The sequence below is a fragment of the Thermobia domestica genome, chromosome 5, assembly GCF_964235325.1.
Source record: "Thermobia domestica chromosome 5, izTheDome1.hap1.1, whole genome shotgun sequence".
NCBI classification, from domain to species: Eukaryota; Metazoa; Arthropoda; class Insecta; order Zygentoma; family Lepismatidae; genus Thermobia; species Thermobia domestica.
The window spans coordinates 233,607,530-233,625,733 of NC_137458.1; the positions used below are offsets into that span (position 1 = coordinate 233,607,530).

The window sequence follows — 18,204 nt, forward strand, 5'->3', positions numbered from 1 at the left end:
ATTGCTGATCATGTACACCATCTTAACTGGGAATGGCGTCTTTCAGCAGGATCAAACTTCTTGTCACAATTCTAACGTGTTGATTCAGTGCTTACAGGAGCAGAATTGTAAATTAAGTTGCTTCAATGGGTCTCAAACTCATCCTGTATTAACCCAAGTTAATGCATTCGAAATATTATTGAATGTCAAATCAGAGTTTATCAACTCCCTCCGAGGAATTTACAGGAATTAAGTTAGTTGCATGTGTAAATGTGATACACCATTCCTAAACCCATCTACCAAGGTCCCATTGCATCCATGTTAAACTGCATTGCTACTGTCCGGCTAGGCAAAGTTGGACTGCCTGTAACATCACATTTTATGCTTTACAGAGAACTAAATGATTTTGCAATAATAGAATACAACACTGTTTGTTTTAGTTCTAGGACACTGGACACAACTATGATAGTTTTTCAGCTTTTTCCTGAAATATTTCTTTATATACATATTAATAAGAATCATTAATGTTACAAAATTTCGTATTCAAAATTTCGTGAATAATTACGAAATAATAAATGGTATGAAAACGTGGGGGGAGACAGATAAAAACGAAAAATCCACTGATACGGACTTGTCCTTCACAAAGTCACATGCGCTAAAATCAAACGAGAGAACCCTTACACTAAAGGTCAGCGCTCTACCACTTGTTTTTTTTTTTTTTTTTAATTAATCCTTTTCTTACGGTAGCCTCTCTTATTAATACTTTTCTTGACTACAAGATTTGACAGAGACATGAATACACAGCCATCGAGGACAATTAAGAGCACACATGTTGTTCATAGTCAGACTTAAAACCTCAATATGGGAAAGAATCACTCAGTGGTAAAGGGCTTACCTCTGGTGCTTGAGGTTCCTGATTGGATCCCGGCCAAGTAAATTTGTGATGGGCAATATCGTGTCCATGGGTTTTCTCGGGGTACTCCTGTTTCCTTCCACATTATCATTCCACCAATTCCTTCATTATGATTCACTTGTCCTAATCATCATCTGTCTCCCTTAGTCTAAAGAGCACAATCATGGAACGTTAAACTGAAAGATTTTTAAAACCTCGATTAGTTTCGTCTTGCAATCGTCAGAATAACGCATGAAACTGCTAGGCTACACCACAGCAATTGCATCACCACGCCCCCTCGAATGCAGAAGAGAAAGGATTCTATAATAGGTAGTTACATTTGCATTTACGTCTTCGGATTTCGTTAAAAGAAAGTGCAGTATATAGAACTCAGTCAGTCATACCGTTTTCAGACTTTGACTGTCTTGATGACATTTTATTTCTTTATAATCCATCTCTTCATCAAATTAAAAAAAAAAAAGAATTGTCTAGCTCATCACTTCTCTCATTCAACTCTTGGTTTAGATTTCCCTCGTTGCATTACTAAGCCACTTACCGAGAAATAATAAATCAGCTGAGCTTGAAAGTAAAGTTCTGGTCAACAGGAAGCATAAGAAGAAGAAGCTGAAAATGGTATTTCAAGGTCAAGTAGCATTTGGAAAGAATTATTAATCGCTTTTCTTTCTTCTTACTTAAAGCACAGTCTTGAATATCATTTCTTTTCTTTCTTTTTCTTTTTCCTTTTGCAAATAAATTTCCATTTCATTCAACTTGCTGTTTGCTACGGTTCATTTCACGATTTCTCCATTATGAATATTTTCTCTCCCCTCTTCATCTACACTTTCGTTCTCGATTTCTCAAAATGTCGCTTTCACTGAGTTGTCTGTTTGCAAAATGCTTACCTCGCATTTCCTGTAATGAAGTTTTCTTTTTTCTTCATTCATTATTTGCAATCTGTTATATTGCACGAAAATGATGGTTGAATGGCCTGCTTTTTTAATGTAGAGTCTTTAATTTGTTAGGAAGTAAATGATGACCATATGGACGGAGTTCTTACTGTTAAGTTTGCCATCTGGAGTACGAACTAAACTTTCTGTCTATAGGTCATTAAAATTGAGTTATTTTCTTCACACATTTATTTTATATCTTTAATAATTTCACGTGGTTTCCTTACTTAAGGTACTTGTATGTGATACCGTATATGATTCTAGATAGGTGATATTTGCCGACATTTTGCAGTTATTTATTCTTTCTCATCTCAACCATATGTTGGTGGGCAACATGCAAATTTTAAAACTTTTCTCTCCCTTGTGAGAGCTGTTTTATACTTTGATAAGGTCTCTTCTTTGTAACTGCCTCTAGGTATTCCATCCTTGGTCTTGCCCTTCCTAGTTTTCCTTCTGCCCGTCCCTCTATCAACACAATGATTAAATCGAAGTGCTGAATAAGATGACCAAGCACGATGTTTCTTCTTTATCCAATTATCTTCATGACCTTTCGTGCTTCATTAGCTTCCATTAGTACGTCTTGATTCCTTTCCCTTTCGGTCCATGATATGCACAACATTCTGCGTCAACACCACATTTCAAATGCTATCAGCTATTTAATTAATTCAAAAGCCATCAAAAAATAACACTTCATAAATTATCCTTCATAATTACAGAAGAGAGCTTCCAAACTTCAGTTATGATTTTCGATTTGGAAGCTTTAATTATAAGTAAACGAACCCTTAACAGAAAGTTTGTTTGTCAATCACTAAAGCAATTGAAATGAAATGAAATCTTACGTCTCACGGTGAAGCAATTGAATTGTTATTAGTAATGATATCTTAATGATATCTTGTGTAGCAAGTACAAGAGCACTTACGCACCCAGTGTGCCTTCCCGATTACATTCAGTTCATAAAATTTTAACGATGAAATATAAAAATGAAATGAAATCTTTGAGTTTTACGTCCCACGCTATGCCGGCTAGGCTAAAGGAGACTGTGATGATGAAGTAATGAATGAAATGGTGGAATGAAGAAAGTTGGAGGAAACGGGAGAACCCCGAGAAAACCCACGCACGCGGTGTTTGTCCACCACAGGTTCACTTGGCGCGAGCTGGGATCGAACCAGAGACCCCAAGACAAGAGGTGAACGCTCTACCACTTTTTAAAAGTTAACTGACTCACCGATCGTGTCTCAGAAACTTACTTGAACTACTTATTGTTAATTTTACTTGCTTTACTCGTTTTAATTTGCTTTGCCAATCACCTAGAACGACAGGGACACGAATACGGAAAAATCGAAGACAGTTAAAATCACAAAGGCTCTCCCACCGGGAATCGGATCCAGGACCTTGTACACCAAAGGCGCAGGTACTAGCCACTAGACTAGCGGAGAGGGCACGCCAGTGAGACACCGCGGCCCCCAACATTGAAATAATTCATGTATGGAGACATGATTAGAAGTCATGATATATTACACTGTCATTAGAGATAACAAATCTGTGAAACTTCGGATTAATGGAAATCATTGAAAAGATTGATAAGAAATGTGATTCAAGTAGACAAACAAGCAAACACAGTAGTAAAATTGAATTAAATGATTATGAAAGTAAAAAGTTAGATTATATATTTTGAGTTGGGATCTATCATCGATTTAGCATCCCATTCAGCAGCGAGGCTACATACAATGTAGGCCTACAGCTTAATGTAGGATTCGAACCACATGTTTCCGCCGGAAATCGAACACGGGTCTCCCGTGCCAAAGACACATACATTAATCACATAACTAGGAGGAAGCTTTACGTAATATACCACTTTAGAAGCTAAATAATTTATTAGAAACACTAGCAGCTGTTGTAATTGTTACGAGGAGTAACTTTAGGCTATGAAAACATTAGTTTTTGTCTCATGAACAAAATTTAAATTTAAATATTGTTAATGGCGCATTTACCGGTAAACCATTCCTTATGTTACATCCAATGTGAACGCTGCTACCTGTTCAAAACATTCAGCATGACTATTAATAAAAGAATATTAGATTATACAAAATCTACGAAGTCTTTTGTATTTAGGAACATTTACTTAATAAGAACAGTCACTTGAATTTCCGCGATTCTGAGCTTAATGTTTAAAAGCGGGACTGTCGACATATTGTGGTTCGGGTGCGCTATATCTACTATTGGGAGTTTACATGTTTTTAGGCAAGGCAGTGAGTGCAGACCCACTGAACTTCAATGTTCATTTAATATTCCTTTGTTTTATTAATGTTGGGAGATTGTTGTGAAAATAAATATAAATACATATGAAAAAAAGGGGGGGGATCGGGGCGATTGCACCTCCAGACGAGGAAACGTTCTTATTTTATATATAAATAAAACACATCCCAGAGTTTGGAACTCTTAAAAGTAGTTGTAAGTAGCAGTATTACAACCCGCCGCACCCCTTCCCAGAAGTCCGTCCTGGATCCGCTCCTGTATGAAAATGGAGTATGTGTAGAAGTGAGTGTTCGCAGTGTGAGGTAAATTTATAGTACTGTACATGGTTTTTATAGGTCTTTTCTAAATTAGCTGGTTCAAGACTTAATCTATATATATAAAAGAGAACGCACAAATCCTTTGTGAACTCATCACGCTAATACGGCTGAACCAATTTCTTTCATTTTTGGGGGGTTGTTAGGATTTGGACCCTAGATGGTTTTTATCATATCACTTTAATTTTTAATTACCAGTGTCTTGAGATAATTGACCATTCAAGTGTCCATACGTACAAATCCTTTGTTATTAGTTCATCATAGGTAAAAATAAACGTATTTATATGCAACCCGCATGACCATGTGACTCGGCGGGTTAACATAAATGACAGGCGCTATAATGTTAACATTTACTGCAATTTGAAAGCGAAAAAGTAAAAATTATCTAAGTAACAAAGTTTATTGCGTTCCGGGGTGACCGCAGCGAAGCGGGGCGGGTTAACATAAATGACAGGCGATATAATGTTAACATTTACTGCAATCCGCATGACCGTGTCACTCGGCGGGTTAACATAAATGACAGGCGCTATAATGTTAACATTTACTGCAATTTGAAAGCGAAAAAGTAAAAATTATCTAAGTAACAAAGTTTATTGCGTTCCGGGGTGACCGCAGCGAAGCGGGGTGAACGCTGCTAGTTAAATATAAATCAAGGATCATAACAATCAAGATTAAAGGAAACGATCTGTAAAACGCAAAAAAACATAAAGAGAGAAAACAATCTTACCATATCAACAAATGACAAGCAATGCATTAATATTATAATAAATTATTCAGCATTATTTTATTAATTCAATTTCATATTACATAAAGTCAAGTAATTAATTCAATCAATAAGTTTATGCAATCATGTGAATTTTAAAAGTAACCAGTGAATATAAAACGATAAGATAATCTTGACTTATTGTATGTCTGCGATTAGATTAATATAAATGGCTGTGGACTATATATACCTTATTACAAAGAACAAAACGTTATACTGGACAATGATAATTCAATAATAACTATAATCAATTAATGATCATGGACCAGCAATATATGGAGCTTGTAAAGTTTGAAACGCTAATGTAGATTTGTAAGGCCTACCGAAGTATTCATTTGAATTTTTTTTTTTTTTTTTTTTTTGAGAAATGAGAAAGGGTTGAGAAAAAATAGTTTAACGTCCCACATTTATGCTTTTTCGGGTAAAGGAGACAGGTGATTAATGAAAGTGAATGATATTGAAATTAAATTCTCTGTGCTCTCCCACCGCAAATGGAGCTTAGAGATCATGTGCACCAAAGGCACAGGAACTAGCCACTTTTATTTTTAAATAAAAGTTAACTGATGAACCGAACACTTCTCAGTAATTTTACATTCCTAATTAACACTGTCTACTTAATTTCACTTTTTTCGTTAACATTTAAGGACATGGATACGAACACAGAAACGAGGATAGTGAAAATTCCAAAGACTCTCCCACTAGGATTCGAACTCAAGACCACGTACAATAAACTTGCGTAGGCTAGCCACTAGACGAGCGTAGGTAGGCGCAAGGTGCTCACTGAGTGCTCGTCGATTGGGCTTATTGATTAATAAAATAGAATGTATTTTAATAGAAATCGGATATTATGCTTCTATTAGTACCTACAGTGTTAACCCTAGGAACACCAAGGTATTTTTGGGTTACATTAAATACCAATGGGAAGCCTCTGAGTCCCACAACTAAAATATTATTATTTTTCACGGAAACTAATTTATAGTGCCCGAAATGAACTTGGGGTGTGTGACATCATATATTTTTATTCTATATTATTACTAATATTCTTTTGTACTGCGGTGTTGCCATCTATATTTGTGTAATTGTTTAAGTTATCATTTTTATTTATGTCAGTAGCTATGAACTATTTATTTTGTTATATATATATATATAGGAAAACTATCATACAGATCTATAGCAACTTCGTACAATGTAGTATGTTTGTAAAGATGTCTTCTAATTGCATTTCAGTGCTGGTAGGTAGAATGGGCTGGAGCTGGGAATATTTCAGCATTCTAATGAATTCAAAATTAACCTTTTATACTTTCCATCTGGGATATCCTTAGATTGACGAAATTCTAGTGGCATTACTGGTGATTGCAAACTAACACCAGATAATGCCTCTGCAAGATGTAATAACAAAATTGTTTCAAAGGAAAATAAAATAAAGAGCCAAAACACTGGAATGTTTTATCCGGTGAATAGCCCCTTTACCAAAGAGTGGGACCTCTGGGGTTCACAATACTTTGTTTATTTATAAATGGACAAAATAAAACACTAAAAGCAAAGCAAGTACGTACGAATGGGGTCAAGCATAACAATATATATTTTTAGATTTTTATTCAATTACAAATGTTAAAAAAATGAAAAAAGGGGGCCTCCCAGCCCCTTTGGTATTCCTAAGGTTAATAATTGCTGAAGAAGAAATATAATGGTATTTATACTATTATCTGTAAATATGTGTGTATTCTGATAACATTTATATAGAAGTTATGGTGCAGATTTAAGATATAATACTCAGCCATTTCATTTTTATGTAAGTGCAATTTTACCAGCCACTCTGTTTCAGAATATTGAGAAACTATTACTCTCTAAAAATGAAACTTTCTGCTTAAATTTTATTATGATATCACATCAAAATTTTATTATGACACCACATCAAAAAGTACAATACAAATTTTTATTTAATAATTTAGTATATTGTAAGTAGTCAGTGAAACGAATATTAATTACTCCTGTGCTTCTATTGTTAATGCCATTCAAAGTACTAAATACATTTATAATTTCCTTTAAGCTCTTTTTCTGAATTATACCGAATTGTATTCAAATTAATAGATTCGTTCCAAAGTAATTTACATAAGATGACCTATTTATTAGGAATTATTTTTTGGTAGCTCTGAACTATATTATAATTATAGAATTATCTATGAGTATGAAATATAATCGTTTATGAAAACATTTTTCTTTGTTTACAGGCTCTTGTAGCTATTTCCTTGTTAATGGCTGCTGAAGCATTTCCAGGTGGCCCAATCTCTCCAGGATATAAAACTCCGATTCGGCAAATTGCACCAAGACGTATTGCAACAAGTCTTCGCGCTGCTTCAGCTTCTCCTGTTCCTGCCGTCGTAGCTGCACCCGTTGCTGCGGCCGCAACACCTTACGCTGCAGTTGCTGCACCAGTTGCGGCCGCCACTGCACCCGTTGCAGCAGCAGTGCACGCAGCTCCAATTGCAGCTGTTCACGCCGCACCAGTTGCAGTTACAAAGCAAATTGATTATTACGTGAGTATAATATATAATACTTATGCTGTTCCACATGCAATCAATATAACTACATCTATTTCATATGCTAAATGGAAGAAGTAATGTATTCTTTCTCATTGCACGTCCTCTATGGATGCGATTGTAATCTGCCTAGCAGTAGCGTAGCCAGGATGTGTGTTTGGGGGGGGGCAAGTGCTGTTATAGGTACATATAGAAAAATTTCAAACAAAAAATATATAAACATAAAAATATATAAAAAATTACAAACATCAAAGTACCAAAGTACATTGTCGGACCTCTTTGGGGGGGGCCGGCCCCTCCGGGCCCCCCCTTCCCTACGCCACTGCTGCCTAGGTGGGTCAAAAATGCATTCAAGCTTTGATCTGTCATAGAAAATGTATTTTCTAACCTACAAGGTTAAATTTCTGAAAAAGTAAGGCTACAGTCCAATTTAAGAAATAGTGCACTTCCTGATCAAATTGAATGTTCCAAATAGTGACTAAAGTAAATATTCAAAATGGTGGCCTTCAATATGAAACATTTCTGAATATGAGTCACGACTCTTTTATACTTCGTCCCAAAGTGTCCAATTGGATTTCTGTTCACATCGTTTGAATCTCATCCCAAAGTATGTCCAGGCTACGTGGTTTACGACGATACATCTCACCTTTCACAATGCCCCATAAGAGAAAAATTGAGCGGTGTAAGGTCTGGAGAACATGCAGAAACTCGATTGGTCCCCTGAATCTTATTCACTGCCCTGGTACATATTGATCTAGTATGCTCACACCTCCCTATGATAGCACGGTGGGGAGTCATTTTGTTGGTAATAAAACCTGTCATTACCGTACATTGAACGAATGTAAAAGAAAATGGAATTAGTGAGTATTCTTAGATACTCTTCTCCAGCCGTAGTGCATACCGTCAAAACGTAAACACTCAATGAGCCCCCTAGAAGATAAAACACATCATACTTTTACACCAGGCCAATGCGCAGCCTTTTAAACTGTAATATGGGAATATGGGGATTATCTTTGGCCCAGAACACACAATTATATATATTGACAGTTCCATTAAGTTGAATTGTGCTTCATCCAACCAAGTATACTATCCATAAATGCCAGTTCACGTGTAAGCATATCCTGAACCATTCACAAAATTGTATCCTACGATCTGGGTCGTCATCAGTTAGCTGTTGCACCAACCTTGGAATGTACACACGGAAGTTAGCTTTCTTCAGCATGCGCAGCACACTACTAGCACTTACACCCCTCTCACTTGATCCTTGCCTTGAAGATTTTTTAGGTGAACGTTGAAACAGTTCCAGCACCGCAACAAAGGATTGAGGACTTGTAGCCTTGCAAATCATGCTGATTGGCCTTTCTGAACATCACACACTGTTGCATGAATTGGTTTCGGAAACGTGTATTTATTATGCTTAAAGGTAAGTTACTCCCATACTCACATCTGCACCGTCTCTGAACTGCAGGTATGCTCTCAAACTTCCAGTGCCACTTAATAATCTTCTTATGCTCTTCAATGCTCAAACATCCGTCCACGATGTTGACGTTAGTTACTCTCTTATCAGTAACTGGTTTGCGCAGTTAAACCGACGATTCTACTGCCACGTGTTGAGGAAGCACAACATTATTTTTTACCCAGAAACTTAACCTTGTAGGTTGGAAAATAAATTTACTATGATGATTCAAAGTGTGTGTATATATTTTGAAGCACCTGATATATAAATGAAAATGAATTGTAACGATATTTAACTACTAACTCCTCCTAAACTGCTGTAGAACTTTGGATTATTTTTGGAACATGAGGAGATGCTGACCTAATGGTGTTTAACAAATTTTTAGCCATAAGAACAAGGAGATGACATGTAAAAGTAATCAAAATGACCAATGGAAGTGTCCAATCCATAGTTGTTGGGATTGCTGAGATAAATAGTGACACTCTCGATGCCATGTAAGTCCGAATTCATCCCAATCGATATGGGGGATGAGGCAGGTGGAAGGATTGACTTAAATATAATTGAAAACAATTGATATTAATGTCCAATCCCTAGTTTCTGGATCGCTAAAATGAATAATGACATTCCTAATGCCATTCGAGTCCAAATTCACTCCCCCATGCGTATTCTAAGAGGACACGAGATCAAACACTTTCCATAAATCTAATATCCCCGTCCAAGGAACGGGTACTTCGAGTAGTAAAATTCTAAGAGTGAAATGACAAAATACAGAGTTACTTCTTTGTTTACTAGGGAAGTAACACAACATGGATTGGAGTAAGATCATGTGTTCTGAATAAACCGAACACCGACTTCAAAAGTTAGAATATTTGACTGATCACATAGCAGATTCAATAGCGTAGTGATTAATGAACTAACTAACTAACTCTATGGCCTATGGAACCCGGAGCTTCAATGCCGCCTTCACAAAATACTCTCCACTGACTTCTATCCTTAGCCAATTGGATCCAGTTTCTACTTTGTAACCCTATCTCTGCGAGACCCATCTTAATATTGTCCTCCCATCTGCGCCTAGGTCTTCCTAATGGTCGTTTTCCGATTGGTCTTCCAGTTAAGACTGAAAGTGTTTCTACTTTCTTCCATTCTAGCTACATGATCTGCCCACCTAAGCCTCCTAGACTTGATGACCCTAGCAATGTTTGGTAAACTGTATAAATTATGTAGTTCCTCGTTGTGAAGTTTCCGCCATTCCCCATTCCCGTTCCTCTTGGGTCCGAATATTCGTCTCAGGATCTTGTTCTCAAATACTTTCAGTCTATGTTCTTCCCTCAGAGTAAGAGACCATGTTTTGCAACCATACAGAACAAAAGGCATGATTATCGTTTTATATATATTTTAGTGATTAATGAGATGGTATAATATGTCGGACACTAGGCTTTGATTGCCCGTCCACTAAACATTTTACACTCCTTGAATCTCATATAATATCCAGAGTTGAAAATTTTGTTGAAATCATGTGCAATTATACAATTATTTCTTACATAATACATAAATTAAATAACGCTAAGTTACTTTCCCAAGCTATATTAAATAGTTCCAGGTTTAGACGACTTTGATCTTTCGAGTGATAAACGACTTTTACACTTTCAAAAGAATGTATTAGAGTAAACCTGAATTTACAAACAGGAAAATTTATCCTGTCCGAAAATCACTCTACTACTTTTACTCTCTTTAACGATTTAAGCTATTATCAACAAAAGTATTAGAATATCAGAAATGTATGTACAGGAACATTGTGAATACGATGGTCTAAGAGTTATCATTATACAAGTACAATATATTTTAATTACATTCGAGTAACTAGTCACTGAGATCTAAAAGGAGTAGAATTATGTTTTTAAAATAGAAGTGAAATATTCTATATGACTAAAATGAGCGAAAATCCTATCAGTGTTATTCTTGTATATTATTGATCCAAAATTAACGAGTTCCATTTGGTATCTCATGCTTCGTTTGAATCTCGAGTTCTTTCACATGGTAAAATATTCGAATTACATCACATTTTACCACTGGGCTTGCCCACAATGCGATACGAGACATAATTGTCGTGACAAAATACGACACAAGACAGAGCTTTCCTAATAGAAATACTCTTTCGAGGTCAGATAACATTCACAACACCTTTTTGGACCAAGACAGTCTCAACCTTCGTCTTGTAGGTAACCCTACTTACTACCTGTAAAATATTTAGTTTCAACAAAAAGTTTTGTTGCGCTCTCACACAAAACTTCTAATTTTGTAAACACGCATAAACTACACTTGTACTCAATGCCTATATAAAATGTATACATGTTTTTCTTCTTAACGCAATCATTGGAAATATGCCAAGTATCCATATATTTTCTAGAACGAGATAAAGCGTTTGACAGTACATAAATGAAGATTTTATAAGAGTTAGAACTGTATGTAATAAAAATTGTGTACGGTCTGGAGTTCGAAATCCTGATTAATTGGAACCAGTACTGTGTTGTAGGTTTTGACCCATTGATACTAATTTTCTTTAAGGAACATCAATTTTACAGAATAGTTTTGCAGCTGAATATGGATCAAAATCCATACACAGTAACATAGATGAAGCTATTGCAATCAATAGATATAGTAAGTCTTAAGAAGTAACGATATGTTTACAGGCATTTTGTCGTCTATATTTTAGTTAGCTCTAATACAATACTTCAATTGCGACTGACTAGAAGTAACAAATTTGACCTCACATAACAGCGTCATTATCATTATCATCTTATGAAGTAAATAATCAGTAATGAGAAAAAGTTTTCTAAGGACGTTTATTTTCGACTAAGAAATAAAATACTTTTGGTCTTGATTAGATATTCAAGATTATTTACTAATATTTTCTTTTGATAGTTTTCATTAGATTTTGCTCCTAATTGAGAGTATTTAATGCTACCTGCATGATTCTGAACTTCCTTACAGCAAATTTAACATTTTCTATTAATCAAAATAATACTCTTCTGAAATGAATCCATAATTCTAAGGCTGTTGGCTGAACATAACAGCAAAATATGACAAGTAGTTATGTATTGTTTTTAGTAGGATTATAACTTTTAATATAATCTGTATATACCAATGATGGATTATGCTAATTTTATTTAGACGAGAACTTAAAAAATAAATTTAAGAACTTAAAAAATTCCCTGTGACGCGAGTTAATGTGTACATATGAAGAATGATACGTAACAATTCTTACTTAAGTAACTTTCTGTAAGATTAAGTAGACCTAGAGACAAATGGAAAAGTCATGATTTCGGAAGTAGTAATCCAATGTTAAGTATCTACACTATTGGATTAAATAAGTACATTAACTTTTTCCCTACTGTTAATACATGTTTATCATGTTAAATCATGCTGAGAAAATTAATTTCATATTACTCACGTTCGTCTCACCGAGTATTCGGCATACTCTTGCAGAATGCTCGGAATGTTCAGACCTCAGGACACATTTAAGACGTTCTAGTGATATTAGTCAGATTTTGCAGGACACCCTTCTTTCACTGACCATATTCTTGCGGCTAAAATAGCTAACACACTCAGACCTTTTTGTTTTTAGATTTTGCGTGTTTTGTTTTACTTATTAATCACTACTTTTGCCATAGAGTTTGTATATTATTTATTCTTTTACCTTTTTACGACACATGATTGAACTTTTTTCTTATATTACTAATGTTATATCCTATTTCCACTTTTCTGAAACGTTTAATTTTGATTTTTTTTTAAAGTTTAAGACTTCTTTTATAGATGCTTATATCTGCAATTGGACCTCTTGTGACGGGTGCACATAGCCTTGGAGCTGATACTTCCATAAAATACCTGAATTACTCATCCGTTCATTCATATTTCTCATGTCAAAGTAACCACGCTGTAAAAATAAAGTATAAGAAATTAAGAAACATAAACCACAGCATGACCTTAGGTAATTGATTCGGACTACATCTTAAAATGTGGTCTGAACTACATGAGACGCCAACAGGAAGCAAGTTTGGATTTCCTAAAATCCTAAATCACTAAGAGGTGGTAGTACCCTACAGTATGTTATGTTTTCAGAATAGCTTTTGGGAACTAAGTATTAGGAATAATTCATCAAATTGACTAGACGAATTTAATATTTCAGCAAAGACAAAAGCACAATACAGAATTAAAAAAATCATAACAGTTGAAAATTAAGAATAACTTGATGGATTGTATTATTTTATTAGCATTTAAAAAGAAGTGACATAGTTTTTATGTTTATTTCTTACAGGCTTATCCAAAGTATGAGTTCAAATATGGTGTTGCTGACCATCACACGGGAGATGTGAAGAGCCAAACGGAAGCACGAGATGGTGATGTAGTGAAGGGACAATACAGTCTACTGGAACCCGATGGCACCACCCGAACAGTGCAATACACAGCAGATCCCCACAATGGATTCAATGCGGTTGTACACAAGTCAGGGCATGCGGTCCATCCTCAAGCAGTCGTGGCAGCTCCAGTTGCAATCGGACATGGTTATCATGGATAAAAAAATACATAGTCTTTCATAATTTGAACTACATGAAAATCTTCATCAAAGAGAACTGATATATCGTTAAGTGACATACAGGTTGTCTATATTATTCATATATCAAGTTGTTACGTTGGAAGACAATTATGCAATGTCAGGACCTAAAGGATAGTAAGTAGACGAAAATGTGATCGGTTACATTTGCTATCAACGTCACAATAGAAACCCACCTTGTGATTGGCGTATTAAGGCCTGATCATGTATGTCATATTCATGTCATCCACTAACAACAATGTTAAGATAAACCATGTTTGTGACATTGATGACATTTGATGTAAGATAAATATCTAGAAATCATGAACATCATCAATCATTTACTGAAAAGTTGTTTAATCATTAACTCTTCAGACTTTGTAAACTTCGGCTTTCTTTTACGATTATTCTAAGAAAAAAGCAATTACATGAGCATGATAAACGAAATCCTATAAATTGTTCAGTATATAAACCGGTTATATCCATTCATGCGTAACTCCAAAATACGTAGTCTTCTTTGTGAAAGAAGTGAAAATGCATTTACTGAACAGTAATAATGTTCATTATTTTCTGCTTCAAAACAATCGAATAAATTAAGTGAAATTAAAAACATGTTAAAACTTGTTTATCGCTTAACGTACTTGTATTTTTCCTTACATTGTATTTCAAACTCCGACTGACGTTAACTCTTGCATATTCATACTTTCATCTTGTATATATCCATTAGTTCATATGGTTGCTTACTATTTTCATTAAATGGTTCTAAAGGGAAATATGAGATACAGAACAAAAATGTACAATCTAGAACGTTCATTATAAAATAAGGGTATTTGATATTTTTATATTTATATATATTTGTGATACTCCAGTAAACTGACTAGGTGCTCTAGTTTTATATTCCTTATAAAACATTAAAATTTTATAGGGCTCGGATAATTTGATACAGCATTTTAGATCTTCAACTAATTTCTAAGAAACATTAGCTATTAAACCCTAATAGTACTTAAAATATTAATTATAAAGTTAATATTTATATATATTAACCACGAGTGCGTACTGCCACATGTTTCTAATGTTTTTGTACTCGGTTCATGGTATATTTTTTTGAAGAAAATTGTAATAATCATAACGACTAAATATACTGTGAAAAACCATAAATAATAACTCAGGTTCAATGCAATGGCGATCAAATGTTATGATTTTCCCATGTAGTATACAATGACTATATTTTCTGCTCTGGCAACATACTATCGACTCTTTTTTAGCTTTGGGGGGCACGGTGGCTCATTGGTAGAGCGTTCACCTCTGGTGCTTGGGGTCCCGGGTTCGATCCCAGCCCCCGCCAAGTGAACTTTGTGGTGGACAAACACCGTGCTCGTGGGTTTTCTCGGGGTACTCCCGTTTCCTCCCACTTTCTTCATTCCACCATTTCACTCATCTCTCATTATCACCGTCTCCTTTAGCCTAACCGGCATAACCGTGGGACGTAAAACTCAAAGATTTCATTTATTTCTTTTTTAGCTTTATTTTTGAATAACTTATTATACCCATAATTTCAAACAATTTATTTGTATAGTTACTATCGCTTGTGAAACAATAATATGATTCGAACAACACTAACTTTGATATAACTGAATCTCTAACAATGACATCTAAATTAGGGTTCGCATAATCCAAAAAATATACACCAAATATTGCAATTGTGGTCTTCATTTGAAGATATATACTAATACTTTCATTTCCCACAATCTACACAATTCTTCTAACGTTCGAATATTTTTCATTTTTTTAAAATATACATGCCTTCAATTGGACTAAATTGATTTTTCATTATTAATAAATTTACTTAGAAAAGAATAAGGACATTACTATATTACTATTTTAAAAAATTCACTTGCCTTCAGTTATTTTCTACATTCTACCTATTCTAGAATTTTGTCTCACATTTTTATTCTAGTTAGATCATATTCAAAATAAAAGGTTGTTTAATTAAAATTTGTTTAATAATGTCCCAATACAGAATATGTTTGACAAATTAAAATCATTTTTGTTCTTGAGCTCAAATGTAGTTAAACGCCTTGCACTAACTTTCTGTGTGCTAGTGGAGGTAAAGAATTTATAGTAGTTGTATATTCGAATTTAATAAAATCTTGGTGCTAAAAAAGAAAAGTCAATTTCAAAGAAAAATGTTTCTTAGTCTTATATCGGCCATAACATATACTCAATCAAATAGTTGTTATATTTTTTTTCCCCTTTGGCCTAACTGTAGCAATACAACCACACTTACAGATAACATGATATTATTTCTCAGTTCTTCCAACAGTGTTGGCACATGTTTTTCATTTTTAAACATATATGTATAACTAATTATCCGGGTTCTGTTCAATGCATTTTAATATATATAAGTATTAAATAAATAATGTAGTTTTGTGACGCTTTAATGTGTTTAGTGAAGAGTATTGAATTTATATCAAGGATCTACAAAGATCTAGATTAATATGATACCAAAGGGTGTGTAGTACTTGCTCGTTCAGTTTCTTTTTTATATCATGGATAGTGTACTACTAAGATTATGTCAGTTTGCTTAGAAGAAATCTTAATGTGATAAGTAGATCTGATATAAATCAGTACGCAGTTTTACAAATTCAAATAATATACAATTGAATAGCCCTATCATGACTGAACGAGTAATGTTCCAAAGATGTGTTTCCAAGAATGTATTATGTTCCTACATTCTTTGGTATTTATAAAATATTAACAATATACATAAAGCTATGAATTGAAAAATTTAGTAAAATTTGACTGAACCAACTATTGCTTTTAGAAAGCTGCCTTTTTGTGTAAATATGCACTACATATCTAACGAAGAATACATATTGGTGTAAAACATGAGAGGATAGAGTTTTTTTTTTGCATCATTACCAAAAATGTAATATTGAATGGATATTAATAAAATATAATTTTTTATTTGTATAAATAGTACCCTAGTATGATTTCAATTACCTTTACAAATATACCTTATGGTACTGTAGCTTAAACTATTCTACATTTGATTGGATGGAATTTATTGTGAGTTTAATCCAAGACCTAAATTGAGAAACGTTCCAAGTCCACCAAGGTATCTTTTATTCAGGAGGAACAAAAAAACATTATAATATGTTATACTAAAACACGAATTTCTGAGCATAGCAACGTTTGTTATAAAATAATAAACGTTTGACAGTTTCGCCAACTAACTGAACATATTGGCTTCATCAGACACTGTATAAACAAGAGGGAGTTGCATCTAAATATAACAGAAACACAGAAAATGGTTCTGAATGCTGATTTGCTTATCAAAACAAATTCAGCCAATCATAACAGAGGTTGACAAAACATTATAATGTGGAATGGTTTTAATTGAAGGTTGTTTTTCTTTATGATTTGTCTTATTGACTATGTTCCTCGTCCCACCTTATATAGTGCCAGCTGCGTGAAAAACACATGTCAACGCGAACAGTATGTATAAATTATAGTCTATGACTGCGAAATTGGGATGTTTACCAATTCAATTCGTCAATTTGAAATATTTTGTTGAAAATAAAAGAAAGGAAAAGCGTTGGAAATGACTAAACGACGCGTCGCTCCGAAAAAGTATTGTCGCCCTATTAAATCAATATTGTTATCGGTTTGCAAAGAAATAAATTTGTTAAAAATTTTCTCGCTCGCAACTCGAGCATTCCGTTAAGAGCCGCAACAAGTTTTTCTCATAAGGAAAATGAATATACAAGGTGGCCCAAAAGTAGGTATACAGTTCCGTACTGATCAACTCATTGCTTTTTATATCATTTCTTATTGTTATCCATCAAGTAGATTTAGTTTCTTTATCATTTGTTCTAAATGTATTTTTACTTATATCTTAAGCTCTGAACAGCCGAAGCAAATAAACTTATAAGCTAGAATGTTATACTTGATCAACGCAGGGGTGTATACCTACTTTTGAGCCACCCTGTATATAATTTGTTAATGACGATGTAATATACAAGGTGCAGAGTAATGACTTACTGTTTACGCAGGAGTATTTTCAAAATCAGAAATCATCAAAGTCTGAAATGTGTGTTCGGCATTTGGATGGTGATGAGTTCGTTTAGTTAATTATGATTTTCTACCCAATCGGATTAATCACGAAGGTGAGAGTAAAGGTATGAAAATGAGAGGAGTAAAGAGACACACGCAAGCTTTAGTTTGCTCGCGAATATTGAAAACGAAGGTGAACAAAAAAATAACATTTTCGAACTTCAAGCCGTTGTAGAATATAGGCTTAAGGGATCAGAGCTTAGCTCAACGAATTTCGTCTTTTTCAGAGACTGAATACTACCACTGTTTTTTAAATTCCATTGGCATATGAATGATTCCAACTTGAATGAGTTTATTGGGATCATTTTTCCATCAACTACTTATATCGCCAAGATATTTTTTGTGTATCT

The 18,204-nt window shown here is 34.3% G+C and overlaps 1 protein-coding gene across 1 annotated transcript in view; it reads left to right on the forward strand.

Annotated features, from left to right (window-relative positions):
• Nucleotides 1-16,679, forward strand: part of LOC145686448 (cuticle protein 7-like) — a 31,115-nt gene extending 14,436 nt beyond the window's left edge. The window contains exons 2-3 of the mRNA XM_081759758.1: nucleotides 7,383-7,688; nucleotides 13,463-16,679. Of these exons, the coding sequence (XP_081615884.1) occupies nucleotides 7,383-7,688; nucleotides 13,463-13,723 (567 nt within the window). The 3' untranslated portion in view covers nucleotides 13,724-16,679. The remainder of the gene's footprint in view (nucleotides 1-7,382; nucleotides 7,689-13,462) is intronic.
• The last annotated feature ends 1,525 nt before the right edge of the window (nucleotides 16,680-18,204 follow it).